At 46.8% G+C, this 24,133-nt stretch overlaps 2 protein-coding genes across 6 annotated transcripts in view; one reads left to right on the top strand and one right to left on the bottom strand.

The window, feature by feature from the left end:
* LOC138164885 (mesoderm induction early response protein 1) overlaps positions 1-13,709 on the top strand; it is a 485,607-nt gene extending 471,898 nt beyond the window's left edge. For all 4 annotated transcript variants that reach the window (XM_069092820.1, XM_069092817.1, XM_069092821.1 and 1 more), the window contains 4 exons: positions 1,375-1,469; positions 3,564-3,691; positions 7,577-7,713; positions 10,708-13,709. In XM_069092820.1, coding sequence (XP_068948921.1) covers positions 1,375-1,469; positions 3,564-3,691; positions 7,577-7,713; positions 10,708-11,036 — 689 coding nt within the window. In that variant the 3' untranslated portion in view covers positions 11,037-13,709. The remainder of the gene's footprint in view (positions 1-1,374; positions 1,470-3,563; positions 3,692-7,576; positions 7,714-10,707) is intronic.
* The window catches only part of LOC138164886 (nucleotide sugar transporter SLC35D2), a 76,864-nt gene that overhangs the window by 3,306 nt on the left and 49,425 nt on the right, over positions 1-24,133 (bottom strand). Inside the window, exon 12 of one of the 2 annotated variants that reach the window (XM_069092822.1) lies at positions 16,586-21,569. The exons of the other annotated variant lie outside the window; for it this stretch is intronic. Within the exon in view, the coding sequence (XP_068948923.1) occupies positions 21,461-21,569 (109 nt within the window). The 3' untranslated portion in view covers positions 16,586-21,460. Of the gene's footprint in view, positions 1-16,585; positions 21,570-24,133 lie in introns of those variants that run through there. 2 annotated transcript variants of the gene reach the window in all.

Raw genomic sequence — 24,133 nt, 5'->3', positions numbered from 1 at the left:
CTCTGTATTCCCAGTTCCCAGCGATACCCGGCAAGTGCTCTGTGCTTAGAAAGAGCCCGTTGGCTGAAACAGAATGAGGCTACATTGCTCTTCTGTGGGGTAGCCACAGCAGTCCAGGCCATCTTCCTGTGACACGTCTCAGGGCCTTTTGCCATCCCAGATGCCCTCCTCTGGGTGCTCTCAGCAGGGAACTGCCACCTTCTTGGTCTTAGAAGCTTAAGCTTTTCTTAACGGGAAGCAAGACCCACGAGCTGGTTTGACTGGCTCGAGCTTGTGGCCCACAAAGACACCCAGATCTTTTTTTCAGAACTACTAGCTATCCATGTCTCTCCTACCCTCTTGGTACATGACCCCACATCAGATTTTACATTTAGCCCCTTGGATTTAATTTGTATCTGCTTTGAGGACATCTTGTTTGTCCCAATAGGATGGGAGATCCGGAGGGCCGGGCCCATGGTGTGTTCATCTTGTTGTGCCCTCCCCCCCCCCCCCATTGCTGTGACATGCAGTCAGCACTAGGTCACAGCTCTGCGGTGCAGCCAGAGGAGGAAAGTTAGGGAAAAGGAGGGCCAGCTGTGCACTCTGATTTCAATGGAGAACCTTTCCAGAGGAGTGTGCCCCAGGGACCTAAGGTCATGGGAGCTCTGACCCACGTGCAGGGAAGCTGAATGTGCTGCAGACAAGTGCTTTGGGAACTACAAAAAAAAATGTGTAATGCTGGGAGGGGCGATCTGAGCCCCTGAATGCACTAAGGGCACCTCGTCCTTGGAGCGAGTTAGAGGGTCTGGTGACCTTGGCTGTTGTCTGTTCCCCCCAGAAGCTGGGGACATGGTTCTTGGGTCCTCCCCTCTGCTCCTGCTGCCTCTGAGAAGTGAGGTTTCATCTGCTTAGCCCACGCCTTTTGTTGCATATCTGACAGCAGGATTCAGCTTAGGGGGCCTGGGGTGTAGAGAAGAGATCCCCATTTTCACCACTAGTGACTGTCCTTTTCTGCAGGTCACCACACTGTGTCTGGAGGTGGCGGGGAGGCTCTCCCTGTGAGCTTGGCCAGCGATGGGATAGTGCACTGCTGGCTTGTAGTTTGCTAAGAGCCAGGGCCTCTTCGTGGACAGGTCGTCTCTGCTTATCCCTCTTTCACCCTTGGGACCTGTCCAGTCACTCATGGAATTTGGAGTGCAAACATGATGGACGATTTTCTAAAATCTGGCCAGCCAGGGACTTAAATAATTTTACCCTTGGTATACAAGTCTTCAGTAATAGGTGGTTCTTTTTTGTTTGAGAAATCTTCCCCTTCCCCCAGAGTGGTTTCATTGGGCTGTTTTTAATACATTTTCCATTTGAGAAACATCTTAAAGTGCAGCTTTCCTGTTGCAGAAGAGCTGTCTGTTTGGACAGAGGAAGAATGCAGGAATTTTGAACAAGGCCTGAAAGCGTATGGGAAGGATTTTCATTTAATTCAGGCTAACAAGGTGAGTGAGGATGAAATGTTCTTTCCACACAAATTGAATTCATAGTAACAGTGATGTGATTTCTTTGGTGTCAGTCTTGATTTCCTGTTTATCATCATCCTTTAACGTAGTTCTAATAAAAGCGCAGATTCTCTGGTCGTTCAGGAATTAGGGGTTGAGCCTGGTTACCCCGACTGGCATTGCTGCCTTCATGCTCAAAGGGCAGCAAAATGGCTTTTTTTATAGATCTATTGATCAAGTTTCTGAAAATGTCTTTTTTTTTCTTCCTTTTGTTAATTTGCATGTGGCAGGGTTATTTGGGGACTGTGTTGGGAATAAGTGATTTGAAAGACTGAGGCATTTGAGAGCTGAGACGCCATAGAAGTATTAAATAGTGGTAACACAGAGATGACAAGTGAACCTCAGAGCTACCCATGAAGTTGGATGCTGCCCTTGTACTTGGGCCAGGGCGAGCTGACCAGTGTGCACGTCATCACCATGTTAGGGTGTGACAACTTGACTTCAGATGCATTCGTTATCAGTGGCATCAGCCATTAAGCCCCTTAGTGATTGTGGGCCCACTTCATCTGGGTTCCTTTGCTGGTGCTCTGGGAAATGAGGTAACCACAAATTTTTCAAAATGGAAGGAAGTCCTGAGTCGCTCATCCCTGGAAAATGTGAACAATACTCACTAGTCTTTACAGGGCTCTTACTGTATGCCGGGCTTTGTGCCGAGCCCTTTATTATCTCTTAATTCTCCCAATGACCCTGGGGAATGAGTGCTGTTACCCCATTATTACAGAGGAGAACCTGCCCAGGGTCACCCGGCTAGTCAGTGTCTGAGACTGGATCGGAACTCAGGTCTCCCTGTGCACTGTTGGCACCCCCAGCTGCCCCTGATAGACTTGTATTAACAAACCTAAATAGCCAGAAAACTAAGAGGTCCCTAGAATTAGGAACGCTGTGTCATTTAGTGACCATGAATGACAAGAGCTAGTTTTGCAAGTTCAAGTCAGTGAGCCTGGTGGGGGGGCTTCTGCTCGTGGTCCTTAACCGTGAGGGTACCTGAGGCTGGGACCTGCAGAACTTGGGATCTTGGAACTTCCTCACTGTGCCGAGGAAGCCAGTCCAGAGCCAAGCCAGTGCGCTCAGAGGGCGCAGGGAGATGCTGATCTTCTGGCTTGGGTGACAGGAACTCAGGTTCTCCCCCTGAAAAAAGAACAGCGAGGACCATCCCATGGTAGCAAAGGGAGGCTTGAGACCAGGCATGTCTCCTCCCAGAGCCCAGGTGGTGACCACACTAGAGGAAGGACAGAGGCCAGGAGGAGAGAAAAAAAGTCACAGGCTAGAGCTGGAAACCTCTGCTTTTAGAATTGAAAATATTGAGGCCCAGCAAGCAGCAGGGACTAATCCAGAGTGAAAAGCACACTGCATTGGGAAGCTGTCAGGGCTGGCCAGGCCTCAGCCCCACAGTGGAGTTTAAGCTGCTTGGAATCTGCTCGTCTTACCCAGAATCCATGTCAGCCCTCCTGGTCAGAGGGAAAAGAAAGCATGTGGCCTCACACCCGCATCACATCAGGAGCTGCAGCCCTGCCTTGGCCCAGCCCCAGGGGTGCTGTCCAGGGTGTCAGTGCTCCGCCACCTCAAATCGCCATGGGACATTCTCCACCCTTTCCTTCTGGAGGGCAAATTAGCTGAATTTTGAGCAGTTTGTTGTTGGTTAGTAAAAATCTTTTTGAATGAGACAGTAAAGCTGGATCCCTTACTCCAGGGGTAAACATTTGTGTACTGCTTTATTTAACAACTAATCTTGAACTGAGATGTTCCTCAAGAAATTCTCTTGTTAACATGTACTTTTCATAGTAGGTGGGAATTTGAATATATTGTATTACAGTGTAAAACATTCAAGGTTTTCAATATATTCTTAGTAAAAGGAACTTTAGAAATATTAACAGCTACTGCATTGTCTTAGAAATTAAATAGTTAAAATTAAATGGTAATTAAATGCCTTTTTAAGGACCAGACAAATTTACTTTGAGAAATTCTGTTCACAAAAGTGAAATAGGACCTTTGAGGAAAAGAATACTATTTAAATCAAATGTTTGTGTTTCCCAGGTCCGAACAAGGTCAGTTGGGGAGTGCGTCGCATTTTATTACATGTGGAAAAAATCTGAACGTTATGATTTCTTTGCTCAGCAAACACGATTTGGAAAAAAGAAATACAATCTCCATCCCGGTGTGACGTGAGTGTTACTGTTCTTTGTTCACCTTTCCCATCTGGTCTTCCCACTGTCCTGAGACCTGGCTCTCGACAGAAATGCAGAGGAGTTAGTCTTAGTGTCAAATCAGTAGTAACTGAATGGTCATTTTGGTAGATCATGTTCATTTCATAAAACGTTTGGAGACGTGGTATGTGTTTCTGCGCTGATCGGATCTAGCATTGACTTCAGAATTGACTTCAGTCTCTTACTGGTGACCTAAGGGTCTCTAGCTAAACTGGCTGTGCAAGTAAACTTTAAATATATGGGGAAAAGTAAGCAGAATCAAGTGATAACTGGGATGGTTTCATCAGCCCACCCTTGAGAGGGAGTGGGTTCTTAAAGATCATTTTCAGTCTCAAGACCTGATAATTGTGAGCAGAGGGGAAGATGGCAGAAGTGTGATGACCGGCCACCCTGGAGAGGCCCTTGGGGCCTGGTGACAGGACCAGGGAGGACCTCAATAATGGGAACAGTCACATTTTGGGCTCTCCCAGCTTCCCTTGGTACTGTCAGGCACCTTTACAAACCACTTTGTAATCTTTAACTGGGATATTTAGCAGGATTCACTTTGGGTCCTAGTATCACCCCCATGGAAGCAAGGTCAGGCAAGCAGGTAAGTGACCTACCCAGGTAACAACTGGGACATGGCAGGGCAGGGAGGGGCCCCACTTTGGCCAGGGGGAAGGAAGGCCAGTGGACAAGGATCTCCAGGGCTCTGGGCAGAGCCAGATTGTGGGTGGTGTTCTTAAAAGTCAGAGCTCTTCCTGTAGCCAGCAGATGCCTGCCTGATCTAGGGAGGAAATCGAGGCAGTTTTTTTGCTCTTACACAAGCTTCAAAACAGAGGAGCAGGTGCCATCGTGCAGAAGTGTTGAGCCCCCTGGGCCTGCAGATTAAAACATAATTCCAGAATGTCCAACAAAATAAATAAGAATACAGTGAAATCTAGATCATGTTTTTGGTGATTTTCTAAGTTGATATGTGGCCACAGGGATCATTTCTCTTGGAAGTGTGACACCCCTCGATAACTTCTGAATCGGTGCTCTCCCTTCCCTTAGATTTCCTGAACCTTTTTGCTCACAGAAATAATATTGAAAAATTAGTAAGTTTTCTAACTCCTGTGGGATGCAGAGATTTTGCCCTTAGATTTGTTTTTGTTTTTTTAATTTTGCCTTGCATTGAAATGTAAACTTGTGCCTAGTATGTAAGGAATTGTGGCTTTTGGTAGTAACCTAGTTGGCTGTACTCAGGCAATGTTATGTTTTTAAAACATTGAATTTATTAGCCTCCAGCTCTCCTGGAAGTGTCGTTTAATCTGGCTACTCTGTAATCATTGTCTTTGGGATTGAGCCCCTTGATACAGGCACTTTGTTACTATAAATACATACAATATGGGATATTCTGTCCCAAATGATTAGAATTTAAAAATGCAGAAGGCTTGTTTTGTCTCTGCCAACACACTTATTTTCCAGAAATTGCAAAATATAACTATCTGTTTGCTAATATTATTGAATTTCAATATGTAAATTCTAAGTTCAGAGCAACAAAAATGCTTCATATACATTATTTACTTGATCAGAATGTCACCTGAGACTCCTCCAAACCCAGTGTGTCATCTAACAAAAGCCAGCAGCAGCCACGTCACCAGGAACCATTTGAGTTAGTGCTTGTCAGAGCCGGGCTATTTTCTGCGGGGATAGCTGGTCCTGACTGAGCAAGCTGGAGAGCTTGCTCAGAGGAGGCCGCAGGCTGCCCACTGCTGCTGCAGAAGCTTCACTGGCCTGATAAGCAGCCACAGTGTGGTATCAAAGGACCAAACTTAGCTTCTAGTGGGTGTCACCCTCCTCCTCCTCCTGGGGTTTCTCCCTGCATCTGGGATCCACCCCTAGGGACATACCTTCCACAGGTGCAGATTACCACCCTTCTGTGTCTTTTCCCCCCATGGGATCACTGTCCACGTGCTGGGATAGAGCCTTCCAGCATGCTAACGCTGTTCCTCCTGCTGGCCTCAGTCATCCTCCCTGGCTCTTGCTACAGGACTGGCCCATACCCTTTTCTAGTCATGCTTTCTTTTTTTTTTTCCTTCTTTTTGGAGGGAGGAGGGCAGGGCAACTGGGGTTAAGTGACTTGCCCAAGGTCACATGGCTAGTAAGTGTTAAGTGTCTGAAGCCAGATTTGACCTCCGGTCCTCCTGATTTCAGGGCTGGTACTCTATTCACTGCACCACCTAGACACCCCCTAGTCATGCTTTCTTGACCAGCCCACCAAGAGCTTCTCCATTGCCCTGTGGCTCCTGCACAGTCCCATCCACTATGCCATAAAAATAGCATCTTGGGCCTTCCCAGCCCTTTGTTGGCCTTTTTTACTGCAGCAACACATCAAGCCACAGTATTTGGACAAGGTTCTAGAGCGACAATAGTCTCTTATTTATACTATTCTTATATACTTATCCATACTATATACTATGAATAGAGCACTGGCACTGGAGTCAGGAGGACCTGAGTTCAAATCCAGCCTCAGACACTTGACACTTTACTAGCCGTGTGACCTTGGACAAGTCACTTAACCCCAATTGCCCTGCTTTTCCCCCTCCAAAAAGCAAAACAAACAAACATACTATATACTATACCTAGGAAGTATGCTCACACTTATAGTGTACTTAATAGTGCAGTGTAGTGTATAGGCTTGTAGTATAGTATACTTATATACTTAGAGTATATTTGTTCAAATAGTGTATAGTCCTTAGAGTATGCTTATACTTACACACTTATAGCATAGAGTGCTTGTTCTTAGAGTATATTTATATACTTACAGTATATTTATAGTACAGTGTGTAGTACTTACCATGTAGAACACTTGTACTGGTGTGCTCATAGTGCAGTATGCAGTACTTGCAGTGTAGCACACTTATACTTGCAGCATAAGCTCCATGGTGTCCTTTTGCTGCGTGACTCCCGCCACCCTCCCAGGCCAGCTGTTGGCATCTCTCGGCCAGACTGTCACCCGGCTCCTCTGTGGTGCATTGGGCTGGGACAAGCAGATGGAGGCTCAGGGAGCTCTCAGGACCTGCCCAGGTTCACACAAGTCATTTCCAAAGTGGAATTTGAACTCAGCTCCTCTGACTCTAGAAGGAGGGCTCTTTTCTCTCTTCGCTGGTGTGTTGGCCACTCTCAGTCTCACTTCTGCCCATTGCCCTGAGGCAGCTCTCAGGGGCTAAGCACAGCTGGGCTCATTCTTTCTGGGCAGGAGGAGCCTGCAGGCACTCACAGACATCTGTCGTCGCCCCTCCTCCACATCCCCTCCTGAATCAGAACATCCCCAGTTCTCTCCCTGTCTCCAGGCGGCATGCTAGTGAAGCTTGACTGCTGTAATGGCTCTCCAGGGCTGTCATTGTGCCTCCTAAAGGGGGTGCCCAGTACAGCACCTCCTTAATCTCGCCTTTTCTGCATTACTGCTGTACTGAGGGTCAGTCATCCTCTGATTTTAGAACTGGAAGGTCTGAAGTAGGTTATCTGGCCCGATATTCTCATTTTACAGATGAGGGAAGTAAGGCAGAGGAGATGACGATACCCTTCTGGGTATTTCACGCGGGCTTTGTCATGTGGCTTTCATGGACCTTGGGGTCCAGTAAGAGAGACCCAAGCTGTGATGGAGAGGGGAGGGCACAGCCTCCAGTGTCATTGGTCAGCGGCGTGTGCTGTTTCCAGCAGCGTATCTCAGCTGAGGCTTTCCACACACATGCCCAGAGCTTCGGCGTGTTACTGAACTGGATCTTATTGGGAAGAACTAGGGTGATTGTTGCCATTAATAGTCACTTACTTTTAATAAGGACCGAGTATTTTTGACCTGGTTTTGTTTCATTTTTTAAGGGATTATATGGACCGGCTCTTGGATGAAAGTGAAAGTGCTGCCTCCAGCCGGGCCCCATCCCCTCCCCCAACAGCCTCCAACAGCAGCACCAGCCAGTCAGAGAAGGAGGATGGTGCAGCTAACAGTAATCAGAATGGTAAGCCACTGGGCCTTCGGAAAGGAGCAGGTCACTGTCTGTGTGAGAAGGGGCAGTTGGGATGCCTGGGGACAGCCCCAGGGGCAGGTAGGACATTGATGGGCAGAGTTTACTAACCACAGACATTTCTAGAACCCTCGGCTTTGTCTGGGTCTTCAGAGGTTCTAACGTGACCTGTAGCATAAGGCTCAGTTTTCTGACTCTGGATCAGGGGGTCGTCACAGCACCCTGAAGCATGGTTCACGTTTCAAGATGACTTTTCTTTCCAAATGATTTCAATTTCCTGTAGGAACAATTTCTAATCAAAAACGTCTCAGATGAGTCTTAGTGCCCTGTAGATAGTGACCACAGCTCCTCAAACACTGGCCTGTCTCTCTGGGGCACTGCTGGGATGAATCCTTGCCTTGCCAAGACAGAGAGTCTGAATGTGGGACGTTGGATGTTGAGGCTTCCTAGATCATAGGGACCATTCAGTTTGATCCCCTCATTTCACCCGTGACACAGAGAGCTAGAGAGGCAATGCCTCCCGTCCTGCTCGACTTAGGCATTTGCACCTGGCTTAGCATCTGTGAATGGGTGATGATGTCAGGTGGAGACCCTGCTTCACAGAATCTGTGTGAGCTGTGATAAAATGGTAAGATAGCTCAGTCAGAAGGACTTAAGAATCCCATAAACAGCTCTGAAAATGTCTGCTACTGCCCCCACTGCTGTTAGTGAAGATGGTGCCTTGATCATGTTCACCCAGATAATAAAAAGCACAGCTGGGATTCATGGGCCAGGGTGGCCTAACAAACACTTGATCAGAGATCAGTGCAGAGCGAGCCAGGTGTCAGGATGGGAAAGGGTGACCAGAGCTCCCCACCTCTTCTGAAAAGGGGTAGTATTGCAAACGTGGGCCCTTTGGAAAACTGGAGATGTCTTGTTATCCCTCAGAGCCAAAAAGACTTCAGAGGACGTCCAGGCTGAAGAAGGAAAGGGAAGGAAGGACACTCTGCATTTGCACACCCAGTTAGAGACAGTGGATACTGGTAGCATTACAGGAAGAAGAAAGCCCCAGAGTCCCACAAGTTCCCAGCAGGAAAACCCTGTGGGGGGACCAGGCAGGCAGACTGAACCTCCCCTCTATTACTGAGGATGCGGCATCTCTGCCTGAGACCCACAGCCAGAACCGGCCTCTAGGATAGGCTGGGCGCAGTGAAAGGTGACAGTGCCCAGCTCAGGGGCTCATCTTGAAGGGCACATCCTGGGACGCAGGAAGCCCTGTCTTGATAAGGTGCCCCCAAGGTCCTCGTTTCCAGCTACCTCGTGTGTGCCATCTTCCCCATTAAGGGGATGAGCTCCTTGAGGGAAGAGATTCATTTTTTCTTATTTGCACCCTGGGCACCTCGCAAGACCTGGCACATAGTAGGTACTTAGTAAGTATTTGTTGAATTAAAATTAATGAGAATGCTTTAAAAACAATCTACCCAGGTTTTAGCAAAGCATCTGTCAAATCAGGATGTCATGGCTACATAATAGTTTAAATAAGAATTAGAAATTTGAGTGAACTTCAAGATGGAGATGACAGCAAAGCCAGAGCAACCCCCAGTATGTTTTTGGGACTTTGTTGGGAGACATGGGGTCCAGGTGATTTCCTTGTGCTGTGCCCTGCTCAGACTCCTCTGTCCACCTTGGGCTCAGCTCATGGCTCCATATTTCTGAAGGACGTTCAGCCGAAGGAATGGGGTGTTCATCATTATTAGGCATTGGGGGTGGGCTGGAAGGCTGCCTTTGGGCACAAGTCTGGCTTGTTTCGTTTGGCCCGGGGGGGCAAAACCAGTGACCAAGGCAGCATTTGTAGAAAAGCACATTGAGGCTCACTATGGAGAAAAATGTCCTCCCGAGCAGAGCCATCCAGAGAGAAAGGAATGGGCTTCGTGAGCTAGTGGGCTCCCCTCCACCCCTGCTTCGAGGCGTGGAATTCTGTAAAGCTGTGGGTTGGACCAGCCAGCTTCCAAGGTCCCTTCCAAGTAGATCCTGTGGTTTCTCTCAACTAAATCCTTCAGGCAACAAGAAAGCCACTCCCTCCTGAGGGTTGCCCCTTCTAATCACTGGCTTCTTCCCTCCCCCAGCAACATTAAGCTTTGAAGAACTTAGCTGATGTTGGGGCATCGAGCTGACACAGGCCTAGAGTCAGGAGGACCTGAGCTCAGATCCAGCTGCAGACAGCTGCCTCAGTTTCCTCAGATCATAATAATAGCACCCCCCTCACACGGTTGTCCTGAGGCTCCAGTGAGATAGTATTTGTCAGGCACTTGACAGATCTTTTCAGGCTCTGTAAATGGTGGCTGTTCCTGTGATGACATTGCCGCTCTTAGGGTCCTGAGTTCTGCATGTGGGCACCCACTGCCTCATGTCTGTCTCTTCTCAGGCTGCCCGTGCAGAGCTGAGGCCATCCTCTATGGGTTTGCTTCTGACTCTTGGTATGAGGGAATTGGTTAAATAGGAAGAAGAGGAATAATGTCAGAAGTGTCCTCCAAAAGACCTCAAGTCCCTTGTCTAGTGACAGTGGAGCCCCTTCCATCAGGCTCGTGAGGCAGGCCCTACAGGCACTATTGGACGTAGGGGCCAGAAGATGGAAGAGGCCTCATTGCTTGGCCTTTCCCACCCCAGAAGGGCCCAGGGCTGACCTGTATTTCTTGTATTCTTTGGAATCTGTTCTGGCAGCTTTTAGCACTAACATCCAGTGCCGTGGTGGTAAGATTTCAGATGGGTTAAAACCCATTTCAATTTTTAGATGGACTGAACACTTGGACTTTTTCCTCAGCATCACATTAGGCTGTAGAAAGGGTTTTGTGTACTCAAAATGTCATAGAAAGACACCCATCAGTACTAGATCAATGCTACTTTGTCCTTTAACTAGACAACAAAATATGCTCTGATTTCTGGGCCTTTCCATTTTCAGGGAATTTTGTCATGGCCAGACTGACCGCTTCATGTGCTTCCTTTGCTCAGGCATATCGTCAAACGGCCCTGGGGAGGTCTCAGGCAAAGATGAAGTCAGAGTTGAAGGATTGCTCATGAATGGGCCCACTAGTGGGAATAAGAAGCCCGTCCACACAGACGCGAACACGAATGGCTATGATGCTGACGGCCTGCCCGGCGACCTCAAGCTTGCTCACGGAGCTGCCAAGAATGAAAATTATTTTGATGATAAAAATGAGAGGCCTGCCAAGCGGCGAAGGGTTAGCAGCAATGGCAGAGAAAGCCCAGGCTCTTCAGAGTTTTTCCAGGAAGCAATCTCACATGGGAAGTTTGAAGAACTGGAAAACTTAGATGACTAGATGTGAGGGCTGTTTTTTATTCTTTGGAGTAATTTCTGGTGCGACTACAATTTTCAGGGTTGATGGGTTACCTTAAGTTGATTTCCTTGAAGCACTCAGTCGAAATCTGACATTTTAAATTGGATTTTAATTTTAGGTGACAGTTTGTATTTCTGCCTTTAGCAGAATTTTTTACTTCTGCTATTTTAAAGACCCTTTTAAATGTTGAGAACTATAGTCAACAAAGTCTGTACATTCATCTTTAACAACAGAGAATCCTATTACAGAATCTTAGAGGCATATTTTAATACCAAACCCTGTTATTCTGAGTTTGAGGTTTGGTGGGGGGAGGGGGGTGGGATATGTGGGAACTGGGGAAGGTTGGTTTGTATTTAATTTGAAAAATCTTCTGCTTAACACCAGCTTTTCTGCTGTTTTTTTTTTTAATGTCTAGTAGACCAGGAAATAGACATTGCCATTTTTCTCTCCATACAAATTGGGTGTCATATTATTGAGGAAACCCTTATGAATCCTGAAAGTTATGCTAGCATGATTTTTTTATATATAGAAATTAAAAAATAAACCAAGTCAGGTTTGTGTATGTACAATTGTTGACATCAGTGATGTCTTTCATATTCTTATCTGGGCTTAAGAAATACATGCTGTATTTTTCCAGATTCTTTGTAGCCTTTGGAAGATTTTTACAGAACTTATGTCTTGATTGAGCTGTCCTTTCTTAATACAAAAAGCTTGTATAATTTTCTTAACTTGTACAGTTGGTAAACTTTTATGAGAAGAGTTGATATTCTGAGTCTGTCAGCTTCATTTTATTTTGCTAAAGTCCTTTTCTAATGAATTTTTAAGTGTTTGTGTAGTATCTATGTCATCTTTTCTTATTCAGATGGTTAAAGCATTCATAGAGAATTGTGAGAATCTGATTTTTTCAATTTCTACTTTAGGATAAATCGTGAGTTTCGAGAATTCTGAAGTGATGCATGATGCTTGTATTGCACAGACTTTTGCATTTGTTATGTTTTCAATTTTATTTTTGCAGCAACAAGAGCTTAATGTCAGCTTAAGTGCTTAACTTTAACTCAGACGTGTTGGCCAGAGTCCTGCTCAGTTATTTTTATATGCATATCAAAAGGACCCCATTTTTGCATTTAAGATGAGCATGGAGGGAATGAGAACAGGTGGTTCAGTTCTGTTTGTGGGAATGAAAGGACAGTGTGTTCTCTGGTCATTGGCAGAAGTGTGTCTCTCCTGTGGGCAGGTCACATCAAGTGTCTTTGATTTTATGCAGGAAAATAAGAGAGAACGTGTGCTACCTTCCCAAAAACAATTCTTCCATTTTCAGCTTGGGGAGGAGCTCTTCTAAAATTGAATTCCAGAGGCTTTATTGTAGCCATGGGTACAGAGTGATGGAGAGAAGAGGAACCATTTCCCTGGAGAAGTGCGGGCTGGGAGTCTTGCTGAAAATCGTCTTAGTAGGCAGCACGTGGGCCACCTAGACACTCCTGTACAAACATTTAGAAGTAATTTTGCTAAGTATCGCACAGATGTATGCATTGTAAACACCTCCTTCCCTTTTCTGCATGGTGGCCAGTGGCTCAGGAGGTACTTTGACCCAGCCAAGAGGTACTTTGTGGTCCTCTGAATGGCTCTGCTGTGGGCCCTACAAAGAGCTCCTGGCCCCCTACTGAAAGCTGCTTCCCTCACCGGGGTGAACAACATTTTCTTTTCTTCCTGCCCCAGATCAGTGTTAAAAGCCATTTTAGAACATTTTAATTTCCTAGGATGGACATTCACAGATTTTACCCAGTGTCTGAATGGTAGCGTGTGTGGGGGGTGGTGACCCAACATTTCCGTTCCTCTGGAATGGCAGTAGCTTTAGCAAAGGGGTCACAATCCGTGTTCTTCATGAAGTCCAAAGATGGTCTAGAGAAGATTCCAAGGGAAGACTGGTGCTGGTGTCAGAGACCTATTGTCACTTTTGTTTTAAGAGAAAAAGAAATGCATCCTTGTTTTCCAGTTGGTAAACTGCAAACCCATTTTATAGGAAATCTAGAAGTCATTTGTCCTCAGGCCTGATTGCAGAGAGGGGGGCAGTGTCCGTGCTCAGGAATGGTGCTTTTTTGCCCTCTCAGTGTGAAGGTGTCCCTAGAGGACGACATTCCGTGACGTGGTCTGATGTAGGAAGCTCAGCTTTGCCTGAAGAATGGAATTGGATTTTCCTATTTGTGTTTATACAGGTATTTTACGTGATCATTTTTTCTTGTTCTTCAGCATACAGCCACTATAACTTGAGAGGCCATTGCACTATTAGTATTTTAAGATTTTTAGTGATGTCATGAATTTAATTTGCCCAAGTAAAATTCACTCTGATCCAGAATCAGTCCCACCTTGGCATGTGTGGTGCACGGTGTCCAGGCAAACAGTCAGGAAATGATGTTCTCTTTTATGGAGTTCTTTCAAATGTTTGCAGAATCAGAAATTCAGTTCAACAGAAATCTTTGGTTGAGCTTTAAAATAGATTTGAAGGGATATTTTAAAAGACTAGGCATTCAAAAATTATGGATTAGATTTTTTAAAATTCCTGCATAGTAATTTTGCACTGTAAGTAATTTCCAGTTCTCTCCCTGATCCCTGTCTGCAATTCTGAAAAAAGCTTATTAAAATATTTTTTTAAACATGTCCTTGTGTTAACCAAATTCTGTGAGTATTTCTCCATCATTTTTAAGAGGGTTTAATTCTAGAGGCAGTGTTGGGAGGGAGCCACAGATAGGTGGATTTCCCTGTCGGTTTATTAAAGACCAGGATCCGTCTGCAGCCCTTTGTTTCCCATGGCACTCTGATCTTGGCTTTCTTGGAAGAGCTTTTTCGGGTGTTCTCCATTTTTAAATGGCCCCTCTTACTTAATCTCCATTTCTTAACCCCTTTCCACTGGATGCCTCAGGACTACTTCTTCTTAGAGTCCAATAGATAAGGTGCAAGAAGCCCCCGAGCAGTCGCTAGTGGAGTACAAGGGAAACTGAAGCTCCTCCAAGGAAGGGGAAACAGACCACCTTGGAATGGATGGAGCCCATCTCCAGGCTGAGGACGTGTTCAGCCGTAGTTTTGCCTCTTGGGTCTGCCTTCTGAGGCCAGAGAAGCCTGATACAAATTAAACGTCCGAGTTCCTTCTGCCTGCCCTCTTGGCAAACACTGAAAGCCCTAACCCTGAACCTCTTGCCACCCTCCCCAGCGCCCCAGGCTGGCCTTCCCTCTGATGGCCAGCAGCACCCTCTGAAGTCCATTTACAGGAGAAGCAAACACCATCACTGAAGGGTGGATATGGATGGCCTGGTTCTGGAATCAAGGTCAGAAAAGGGCCCAAGATCTAGGGAAGGGGCTGGGGGAGCATTCTCCTTTATCATTAGTGAAAATGTGTAGGGCCTACTGATGTCACAGGGGACCAAGAGGGAGAGCTGGACCCATTGATGTTCTCAGGGAAAAGAATATGGGGAAAAACACTGAAATCAGTCCCAGCTCTGCCTCTTAGCACCAGTGTGACTTTGGCCAAGTCACTGAAGTGTAGATGCTGGAGGCACTGCAGATCCAGCGCCAGGCCTGTACTCAGGAAGACCTCGGCCAAGTCACTTGAACGTCTGCCTCAGTGTCCTTATCTGTGAAATGGGGATCCTAACACAAGCAGGCACTTTAACTTTCTTTCCTTTTATTAAAACATGAAAATGGTCATTGTAAAATAGCTCCCAAGGTGGTTCGAGAATTAAATACAGGTCCTGGCACAGAATAAGTGCTTAAGAAATACAAGCTTGGGATGGCTAGGTGGTGCAATGAATAGAGCACCAGCCCTGGAGTCAGGAGAACCTGAGTTCAAATGCAGCCTCAGACACCTGACACACTTACTAGCCGTGTGACTTTGGACAAGCCATGTAACCCCAGTTGCCCTCCAAAAAAAAAAAAATGCAAGCTTTCCTGTTTTTTAACCTAACGTGGCTTCCCAGCTCTACATCTGCATTTGAAGTCTGACTCAGCCTGTGCTTCTGCAAGGCACCACAGCCACGGAAGAGGCAGGGCCCATCTCTGATGCCCACAGCAGCTACACAGAGAAGGCCCCTGGCCAGTTTTCTAACATTCTGAATTAGCAAGGTCAGAGGAGGGCTTGGGGCGAGCTCCCTGAAAGCATGACTGACCAGTTCATGAATTGTGCTGAATACTGCCACAGGTTCCTCCCATGAGAGCTAAAGGTTAATTATGTAGAAAAAAATGACACCCCCCCAGGTGTCATTTATATCAGCTCCCCATGAAGCATCCAGGGTGTCCCAGGCACATTGAACACCCCTCCCTCTATTCTAAGACGTTAGGACCCACACAGAGGAAGCATCTGATCTATGTGTTTAAAAATTGACTTTGGTTGTTGGGTGGGTGGGTGGAAAGTACCCGCAGAAACAGGATCACAGTTTACGTGTAGCCCTCCTAGAATGGAAACTCACTGGGGGCAGGGACAGTTCTTCACTTTGTCTTGTATCCCTAGCACAGTGCTTTGTACATAGAAGGTGTTTAATAAATGCTTAGGGGCATAGCACCATAGATTCAGAATTGTCAGGGAGCTCAGATCATTTTTTTCAACTTTACAAATAAGAAAATGGTCCAGAGAGAGAAATCTACCCAAGATCACACAAGTAGAAACTAACAAAGCTGGAATTCCCAGCACTGCAGATTTTATTTGCTGCTTTGTGATCCATGGACCGAAGTACTGGACTGTTCCAAAGTTTGTGGCCCAAACATCCAGGAGGATGGAGAAGTCGGAGCATGGAACCTGGGGAAGCCACAACCAGCCTGATAGTCTTTTACAACATAGGATTTCACTGGAAGGGATCCCACCCCTTCCCTTCAAAGCAGGGAAAACCCGAGGCTCAGAAAGGCTCAGTGACCAACCAAAACATGTTGAAACATGGACCAGTCCCCAAAATGCATAAAATGGCTTGAAATTGATGGGAAGGGGGAGGGGGGAGGGAAAGTGTGGAGTTGAAAAGGGGTGGGGAGGAATTTGAGGGAGATCACAGGGACCTCAGAGACCCTAATGGAACCAACCCCTTCGTTGTGCTGAGGAAAACACTCCACCCGCTCCCATGACACAGTGCCAGCCTCTCCCCTTCTGACTCCAAAGCCAGGCTCCCTCCCGCTGCACCACGAATGAGAGGGAGAGGAGGGACAAGAAGAAGAAAAGGCATGCCACTAATGGGATTATGGAAGAAAACTGGAAATTATTTTTTGAAATTTCCTCAGCCTGATTTGGTCAGTCATGCCTGTGAAATGCCCAGGAAGAATAAGGGACTTTACTTGCTAATAGATCTAGGAACCAACTATGCCCAGCACACAGGGGTATTTGGCCTTCTCTAATTCACGCACAAAATCATAATGGTAGACATGGCCCAGGCCCATTTTTACTGTTATTGTAGCTCAGACAAAGCCAGGATTCCCTCCTCTTCAGTGCAGGCAGACAGACATGCTTCCCTTCTGCTCCATTTTCCATGGGTGTTACCCAAAAGGAACGGAAATGCACGTTTTCAGGAGAAAAGTATTTATTTTGAAGCCCATACAAAAATACTTAAGCAGGCACAGTAATTTTCTTTCAGTGACCTGATGTACAAATTTCTAGCCTGCAGTACCCTTTTTTTTAAAAAAAAAAAACACAAAAATGGTCATTTTTGCAAATAGAATCTATATTGAAAAAAATACTTCCAGGAGATCAACAGCATAGAAAACATATGATGGCATCCATTTTATTCACTTTCCCAGTGTAGACAATACCATCTGGTTTCTAGCACTGAAACAGGCATCTATTTAAGAACAAAATCATCTTGAAAAAGTTTCCAGGGATGTTAAATCTAACTAGTAATTCCTTTTAGGACAAAGATAACATTGCAGAAATCCTTGCAAATGTAAAGTGACACAAATTGCCAGAATGCAGCAGGCAGGGTTACAATACAGTTACAAGACCAAGGAACCAGACCTCCAATGTTCACCCTGAAAAGCTTTCCACTCTGAGCCCATGCTGGTTAGTTTACCTCTGTCCAAATGACTGCAAGCACATACCAGGTTATGCTCCCAAATGGGTCTAGGAAGGCAGAGCCAGTCCCCATCTGAATGGGGGAATGGACTCTTCAGATCCAAACCACCTGTACACTGGGGAAGCCAAGCCTCAGATTGTACTGAGGGGCTGGTGGGCTTCAGGCCCTGAGACAGCCCCAAGGAGTCCTTAGGACTTTTTCTCAGCTTCCCCTTTAAAAAGGCAGCTCAGAGTGATGAAGTCAAATTCTACCTCACACTGTGTGACTCTGGAACAATCACTTCCTCTTTCATCCTCTGAAGTGGGGATGTCTTCCTCACTGAGTTGTTGTGAGGCCCAAAAGGGATAATACCTGGGAAGTGCTTTGCAAACCTTAAAAAACTCTGAGCTATTATTGTGGATTCTACAGGAAGGGCTTACACCAGGCTCCCGACCTGTGAAGGGTCTGAATAACTTCCCTTTCTGTGTGCCAGGGTATTAGTGATTTATGCAGAGCAGAGCATAACCAACGCCCCTCCCGGTGACTAACAGCCACATAAACTGTTCTCCTTTTCCAATAGCTAGCTCCTTTAAGATGCCCAAAGCCATTTTGTGCCCCACCCACCCTGTCTGGGCATCAGAGTTTAAATAGAAAGAGAAGGTGCCAAGCACCAAGCAGAACTGAAGTTCAAAGAGAAAAGCCAAGCTCCTGCTGACCAAAAAACACTGAATTACTGAACAGGAAGGGTCTATAGAAGGGCCATGGAATCATGCTTGTCTTCAATTCACATTCAGTTGAATACTCAAAAGGTCTCAGTGAAAAGATAGGGGAAACCATCCTCTAAAACTCTACAAAAGGAAGGAAAGGGAACTCTGGAGAGTGGAGTTCTGAAGACACAGACACATGGAGGGAAGGGACGTGGGGGCCCCCACCCAGTTTTCTAAAGACACTTATGTGGCCACACAAGGAACTCATTATGAAACACAGAGAAACCAGAGGCAAAAGTTAATAAGAAGAGGCAGATACCATGCAGTCCTGAAAACCAGAATGAGGGAAGGAGGCTGATGACAAAGTTATAATGAGTTTGAATTGAGTTTGTTGCTGTAGTTCATTTGGGGCTTTCTTGGCAAATGTCCCAGAGGAAGCCCAGAGATGGGAGAAGGCCACTGCTCAGGAGGCAGTGATGAGGCCAGCTGATGGACAGCCGGACGACATGGCTGCTGTGGTGGCTCTGTGATTCTAAGCAGCTCACCCTGAACTCGGTGGTCAGCACTTAAAGGCAACTGAAAATGGCCTCAGATTCATATTTGCAGAGCACAGGCCGATTCAAGTATAATCCAAATCGGATTGACCCTGTCCAATGGTTACAGTGATTGACTCGGAAGTTCAGAGCTTTGCCCATGGCACACCTGAGCCTTGTACAGATCCCTGGCCAGATCTGTGCCTCAGTTTCCCACTTGTGAAATCTGCTAAAGGAGTAAGTAAACAGGTCACAACCTAGACATTCTAGAAGGCACATATATTTTCAGTTCTGGTACTTCCCATTCCCGAAGCTATTATCCCAGTAAAATGACCCAAATGTGCACATGGTAATTTAATCCACGTGCCTCCCTCCCCCCTACCTATTGCTACTCACGTGGGTCACAGGAAGGAACAGAGGGACAAAAGACCTGTGAATAAATCAGAACTGAAACACAGGTGTTGCCCTTCCTATGTTCCCACCAAACCAGCCAGTGGTCAAACACGAACCCAATATCAACAGAGACTTGTTGACTGGTATGAAGTGGGTGAGGGTCCAGTAACCAGGGGGATCTGGTGCCAGAGTGTGGTGTGGAGCTTATAATAGGGCACAGAAAAGCCTGTGACCCTTCCTAGCTGGGAAACTAGGTCTCCACAGCTGCAAAGTGGGATAAGAACAGCACCTGCTTCCCAGGGTTGTCAAGTGCTGGGCAGACCTGAAGATGCCCTAGAAAAGTGGGCTGTCATCATTACTGCCCTACTTCACTGAGGACCTAGACTCCAAGTATATACATACCACGACCCCAGCCCAGCCCAGCCCCAACTTCCCATCCTCCTCCTGCTGCGGGAGTAGCTGCATGCTTAGACAGAAAGGAGGTTCTAGAAAAGACCCCGGACAAGAAGCTGAATCCCAGAATTTCAGGATTGGAGGGGCTCACAAAGGTCACCTGGGCCGCCCCATACCTGGACAGGAATCCTTATGCATCGTCTCTGAAAATGAGAGATCCAGCCTTCCCCTCGATTTCTTCCAGACCAGGGGACGTGAAGCACCTGAAGGCAACTTATTGCACTTGGGTGGGGGGGGGGGGCTCTAATTATCAGGAAGAGTTTACCTATATTAAGTCACAACCTGCCTTCCTGCATATTCCACCCTCAAATACTCACATTCTCTCCCTAAGTTTTCTCTTCACCAAGATGAAACTTTAACATTTTTTTAACTGTTCCTCATACAGCATGCTCTCCAATCCCATCACCATCTTGCTTCCCTTCTCTGGAAATGCATCAAACTCACAGAATCTTCAGATTTAAAGAAGGAAGGGCTCTCTGAGGGCATCCAGTCCAACCCTGCCATTTTGTGGATGAGGAAACTGAGGCCCAGAGAGGTGGTTTGCCCAAGATCTACAAAGGCAGTAAATGGAAAATACATGTCCTCTAATTACAGACCCAACTTCTTCCCAAGCTTTTTGGAAAATCTAGAAGCTTGTAAAATTGGTCAGCTACCCATTGTGAAAAGCTGAAGGAGAGCCTAATACATATGGAGAAAATCCATTTACCCAGAAGGCCAAAGGTCACTCCAGCCATAAAGAATGGTACCTTCCTCTATAGGCTAATGAGCCAGCACCACAGAGGTTGAAGTGGGGATGCTGGCCAGATAGCAAAGCTCCCCAAGACAGGCCATTGCTCCAGACAGATTTCAGGCATGACTCAGGTAATATCAGGCAGAGAACGGGGCCATGTCCTGTTATAAAGCCAAGAAGTCTCACAGCTGAAAGGAAAATCTGCTTCACCAGATCTCAACCTCATTGAATCTTTCATTGACAGTTGGAAAAAACCTTAGCAAGCACCTCATCCACCTCCCTCATTTCAGAGGTAAAGAAACTGGGGCCTCCAGAGTAAGGTCTGGAACTAGGGCAGAGGTCAGCAAGCCACTCACCACCCACCACAGCTTGTTTCTGTACCGCCCACAAGCTAAGAATGGTTTTCACATTTAAAAATAATCTTATTGGATTTTAGACTTTAATTTAATTTAAAATTTAATAATCTTATTATATTATAAAATGTAAAAGCCATTCTTAGCTTGAAGTCTGCAAGAGTAAACAAGATCACTCTGCTAGGGGCTCCTTTCACTGGACTATGTTGCATTTCATCAGAGAGACAGAGTGGTGGCTGCACCCCCGCGTCTGGCCTCTCTGGGTGGACACCTCCAGGGAATAGCTCAGGACAATCTTTCCCCTCAAATCACAGGAAATTAGAAACAGGGGACTCTGACATATGTAATAATGTGATTCAAATGAAAATCCCCAAGGGAATAAGAGGGGAAGAATGGGCTTGATCTGACTGTCCCCACTGGGGGGGGGGGGGGTATCTACTTCCAAGTTACTTACAATAGCCTGGGTTTGCCAGACCACGAATATGGCCAGCTCCCTCAGGGCTAGCCTGAAGGATAGCTCCCATCCCAGCATCATTTCCACAGAGCACCCTAAATGAAGGGATAAAACCTCCAAGCCTAATTCCCCCCGCACCCAGGACTTTGAAGAGCTGTGGGATATAAGCCATCCCAGCTAGCACATGTTTTCTCTCTCTGTAAAGAGATCATCCTTTAAAGACAGCAAGAAACTGAGAATGTAGTGACCAGGCCCTCAAGGTGGGAAACAGGAAGTGAAGGAGGAGAATTCCGAGAGGAGCTGTCAGAAAACCCTGCAGCACGCCCAGCTGCACTCAGCAGAAATCAAGGGCAGGCTGCTTCCACGAGACACTCCCAGAGGCTCTCTGCCTAGCAGAGGGTCTGACCGAAGCAACCCTGTCGCCAGGGAAAGAATGAGGAGAAGGAGGCTAGATGCCACTCACTGTGGACAGAGATGCCCATAGAACAACATGGAGTCCCACGGCTGATGGAGGGAAAAACAATAAATTAAAAGCCAGATAAGTCATCTTCCAGTTCGGTATAAATTAATGCAAACTGCAGATTTAAAATAGAATCAATCATAAGATTCTCTCATCATAAACATTTTAAAAGGCAGCAATCTTCGGATTGTACAAGGGCCTGAGGACTGAGAGCTCACTAGAACCAAAACACCCCAGCCGTTACAGCAGGTCTCCGTTGGCACTGCCCGCGTGCAGGGTTGACCGCTCGAGGTGCGTGAGTCTCGCTCACACGGCGCCTTTCCCTTTAACGTCCAGCTTGCTGCTTGTCTCTGACTGTTTGCTCAGCTGCTCTTCTGTGAAAGTGATGTAGGAGTATACCAGGCTCCCAGCAATACTGTGGAGAACAAAAAGCGTCTGCAGTGACTGAGGCAGGAGAAGAGCGTGGATCTGTGGAGCCTTTACGCTCTGTTCATAACAAGTACCATCCTGATTCTTTACAGATATTAACCGTTGCTTAGGACAAAGGATGGGGCAGCAAGGTTAGGCCATAGTGCATAAAGCACCAGACTTGGAGTCAGAAAGACCCACCGTCCTTGAGTTCAAATCCAGCCTCAGACATTTACTGGCTGTGTGACCCTGCACAAGTCACTTAACCTCCGTTTGTCTCAGTTTCCTCATCTGTCAGATGAGCTGGAGGAGGAAATGGCAAACCACTCCAGTATCTTTGCCAAGAAAATGCCAAATGGGGTCACAGACAGTTGGAAAGGACTAAAAAATGACTGAACAGCAGCAAAGGCCAGAGACAGGAACTGGCATTTCACAGGCACTCCATATATAGATACAGGTCAGGCTGGTACTTCCTCTGCAACAGCATCCTAGAAAGACACCCAGGGTCCCCCAAAGCTCTCTGTGTCAGAGGCTTGACCAGGGTCCCCCAAGCTCTCTGTGTCAGAGGCTGGACCAGGGTCCCCTAAGCTCTCTGTGTCAGAGGCTGGACCAGGGTCCCCCAAGCTCTCTGTGTCAGAGGCTGGACCAGGGTCCCCCAAGCTCTCTGTGTCAGAAGCAGGACCAGGGTCCCCCAAGCTCTCTGTGTCAGAGGCTGGACCAGGGTCCCCCAAGCTCTCTGTGTCAGAGGCTGGACCAGATCCTCCTGACTCCATGGCCAGCTCTCCCCATTCTAACAAGCATCAAGTAACACTGCTCTTAATTTCAGAGGCAACATGTTTTAGTAGACCTCTGAGTCACAGAGCCCAGAAGCAGAGGTGCCTCCTCAAGGACTGGAGGAAATCCTGAGGAAAGATCTGTTCCCTCAAGGCCTCCAGCCCGACTTCCCCTACAGGTGCCTGGTGGCCAGAGATGTGACACCTCATGTTGTGTGGTGCTCTGTTATTTGCCATTTTCTTATCCAGATATTTTCAGGAACCTCAATCCTGCATCAGGCACAAAGAGGAGGGCGTTTAGCAGGAAGGAGACACGACTCAGAGTAAGGCAGAGAGCCTGGCCCACTGCCTACAAGTTAGGAATTTTCCTAAGCAGGGCCTCGGATCAAGATCGAACTCAGACTGTCTGGACTAAAACTCCTAGAATCGGCAGAAGAGGGAACTACATCGACCTTAAGGGGCCGTTGTTTTGCTCCTATGTTTGACCTGAGCTAATCATTGTGCTCTCTCCCGTAGAACAGCAATTCCTTGAAAGCTGGGACAGTTTCGGGTTTTTGCCTCTTGTCTCCCACTGGCTTAGGGCACAGACTGCACTTGGTAGAGACTGCTGGACTGACCGAGTGATCTCTAAAAGCCAAAAGAGGCACAAACCAGCTCTGGCTTTAAGGCGCTCACTTCCTACCAGAGACACTGCGCATCTGCTGTCTCCAGTGACATTCTAGGTCTCTGATGGGCACAGACCACGCCTTACACAATGCAATAATACTCCCCAGCACCCAGTAAAGTGCATACTCCTAGTGGGTCTTCAGTGTTTACTGAATGAAAAAGTGAATATGAAAATAGGGAAAGGCCTTCAAGCTAACCTACTGGTCCCTCTGGGAAGAGAGCCGGATCCCAGCATCAGACAAACCTGGGCCAATCAGAGAAGTGCCATTCTAAGGGGTCTTACTTAGTATTCTAAAGAGTCTTCAGTGGAATGTTTCTTAGCATTCTAAAGAGTCTATTCAGCATTCGAGAGGGTTTCCTTTAGAATATGACTTAGCATTCCAACAAGCTCTCCCCAGAAGGTTCCTTAGCATGCCAAAGAACCCACCTTAGAATGGTAATTCACAAAGCAGGGTTTCCAAAACCAAAGCCCCAAACCAGCCCAAAGGAGCCCCAGGTCCTACCGGGGCTGGTAGGTGGTTTTCTTTCTTTAATATATCCATTCTGATGCAAGCTCCTTCAGGGGAAGAAATGTCTTTTCTTAGTTCACTAAATACCTTTGCAGCTTATTTATACACACACAAAACCAGCCCTTGAAGTCCAGTTAAGGAGCAGGGAGCTTACATCAGAGAGACCCAGCATAGAGGGAAAGGTTTCTTTCTCCACCAAGTAGAAGTGGGGGGGGGGGGGGGGGGGGAGGGGGGGGGAGGCGGGAAAGGAGGACCCACCCCAAGGATTCTAGGGAATGCTTCTTGGGACTTGCAGCTCTGGATAAAGGCAGGAGGATGGGTCAAGCAAATCCTCTCTCCAAGGAAAATTCTAGTTAGGGAAATTCTCTAGAATGCTAACAAAAACGCTGGCTGGGAGATGGGGAGGGAACGGAGGGAGAGAAAGAAAGGAAGAAAACTCCAGCCTAGTTTCCTGTTTATTCTTTTGCTCAGCCTTGCTGGTCCACTTGAATGTTCTAAAGGGCAGCAAGGGAGAGTTTTTTTTTTTTTTTTAGATTGCAGAAGCCCAGGGCAATGCCTGGCCATCCTAGGCAGAAGGAAGCAAGGGTAGCTGTATTGAAATGAATCTATTTAGAGCTGCAATT

The sequence above is a fragment of the Petaurus breviceps genome, unplaced genomic scaffold (assembly GCF_028583685.1).
Source record: "Petaurus breviceps papuanus isolate PSGF00001 unplaced genomic scaffold, PetGlider_PUasm1.0 207, whole genome shotgun sequence".
NCBI lineage: Eukaryota > Metazoa > Chordata > Mammalia > Diprotodontia > Petauridae > Petaurus > Petaurus breviceps.
This window is presented reverse-complemented; position numbering and strand designations above follow the sequence as displayed.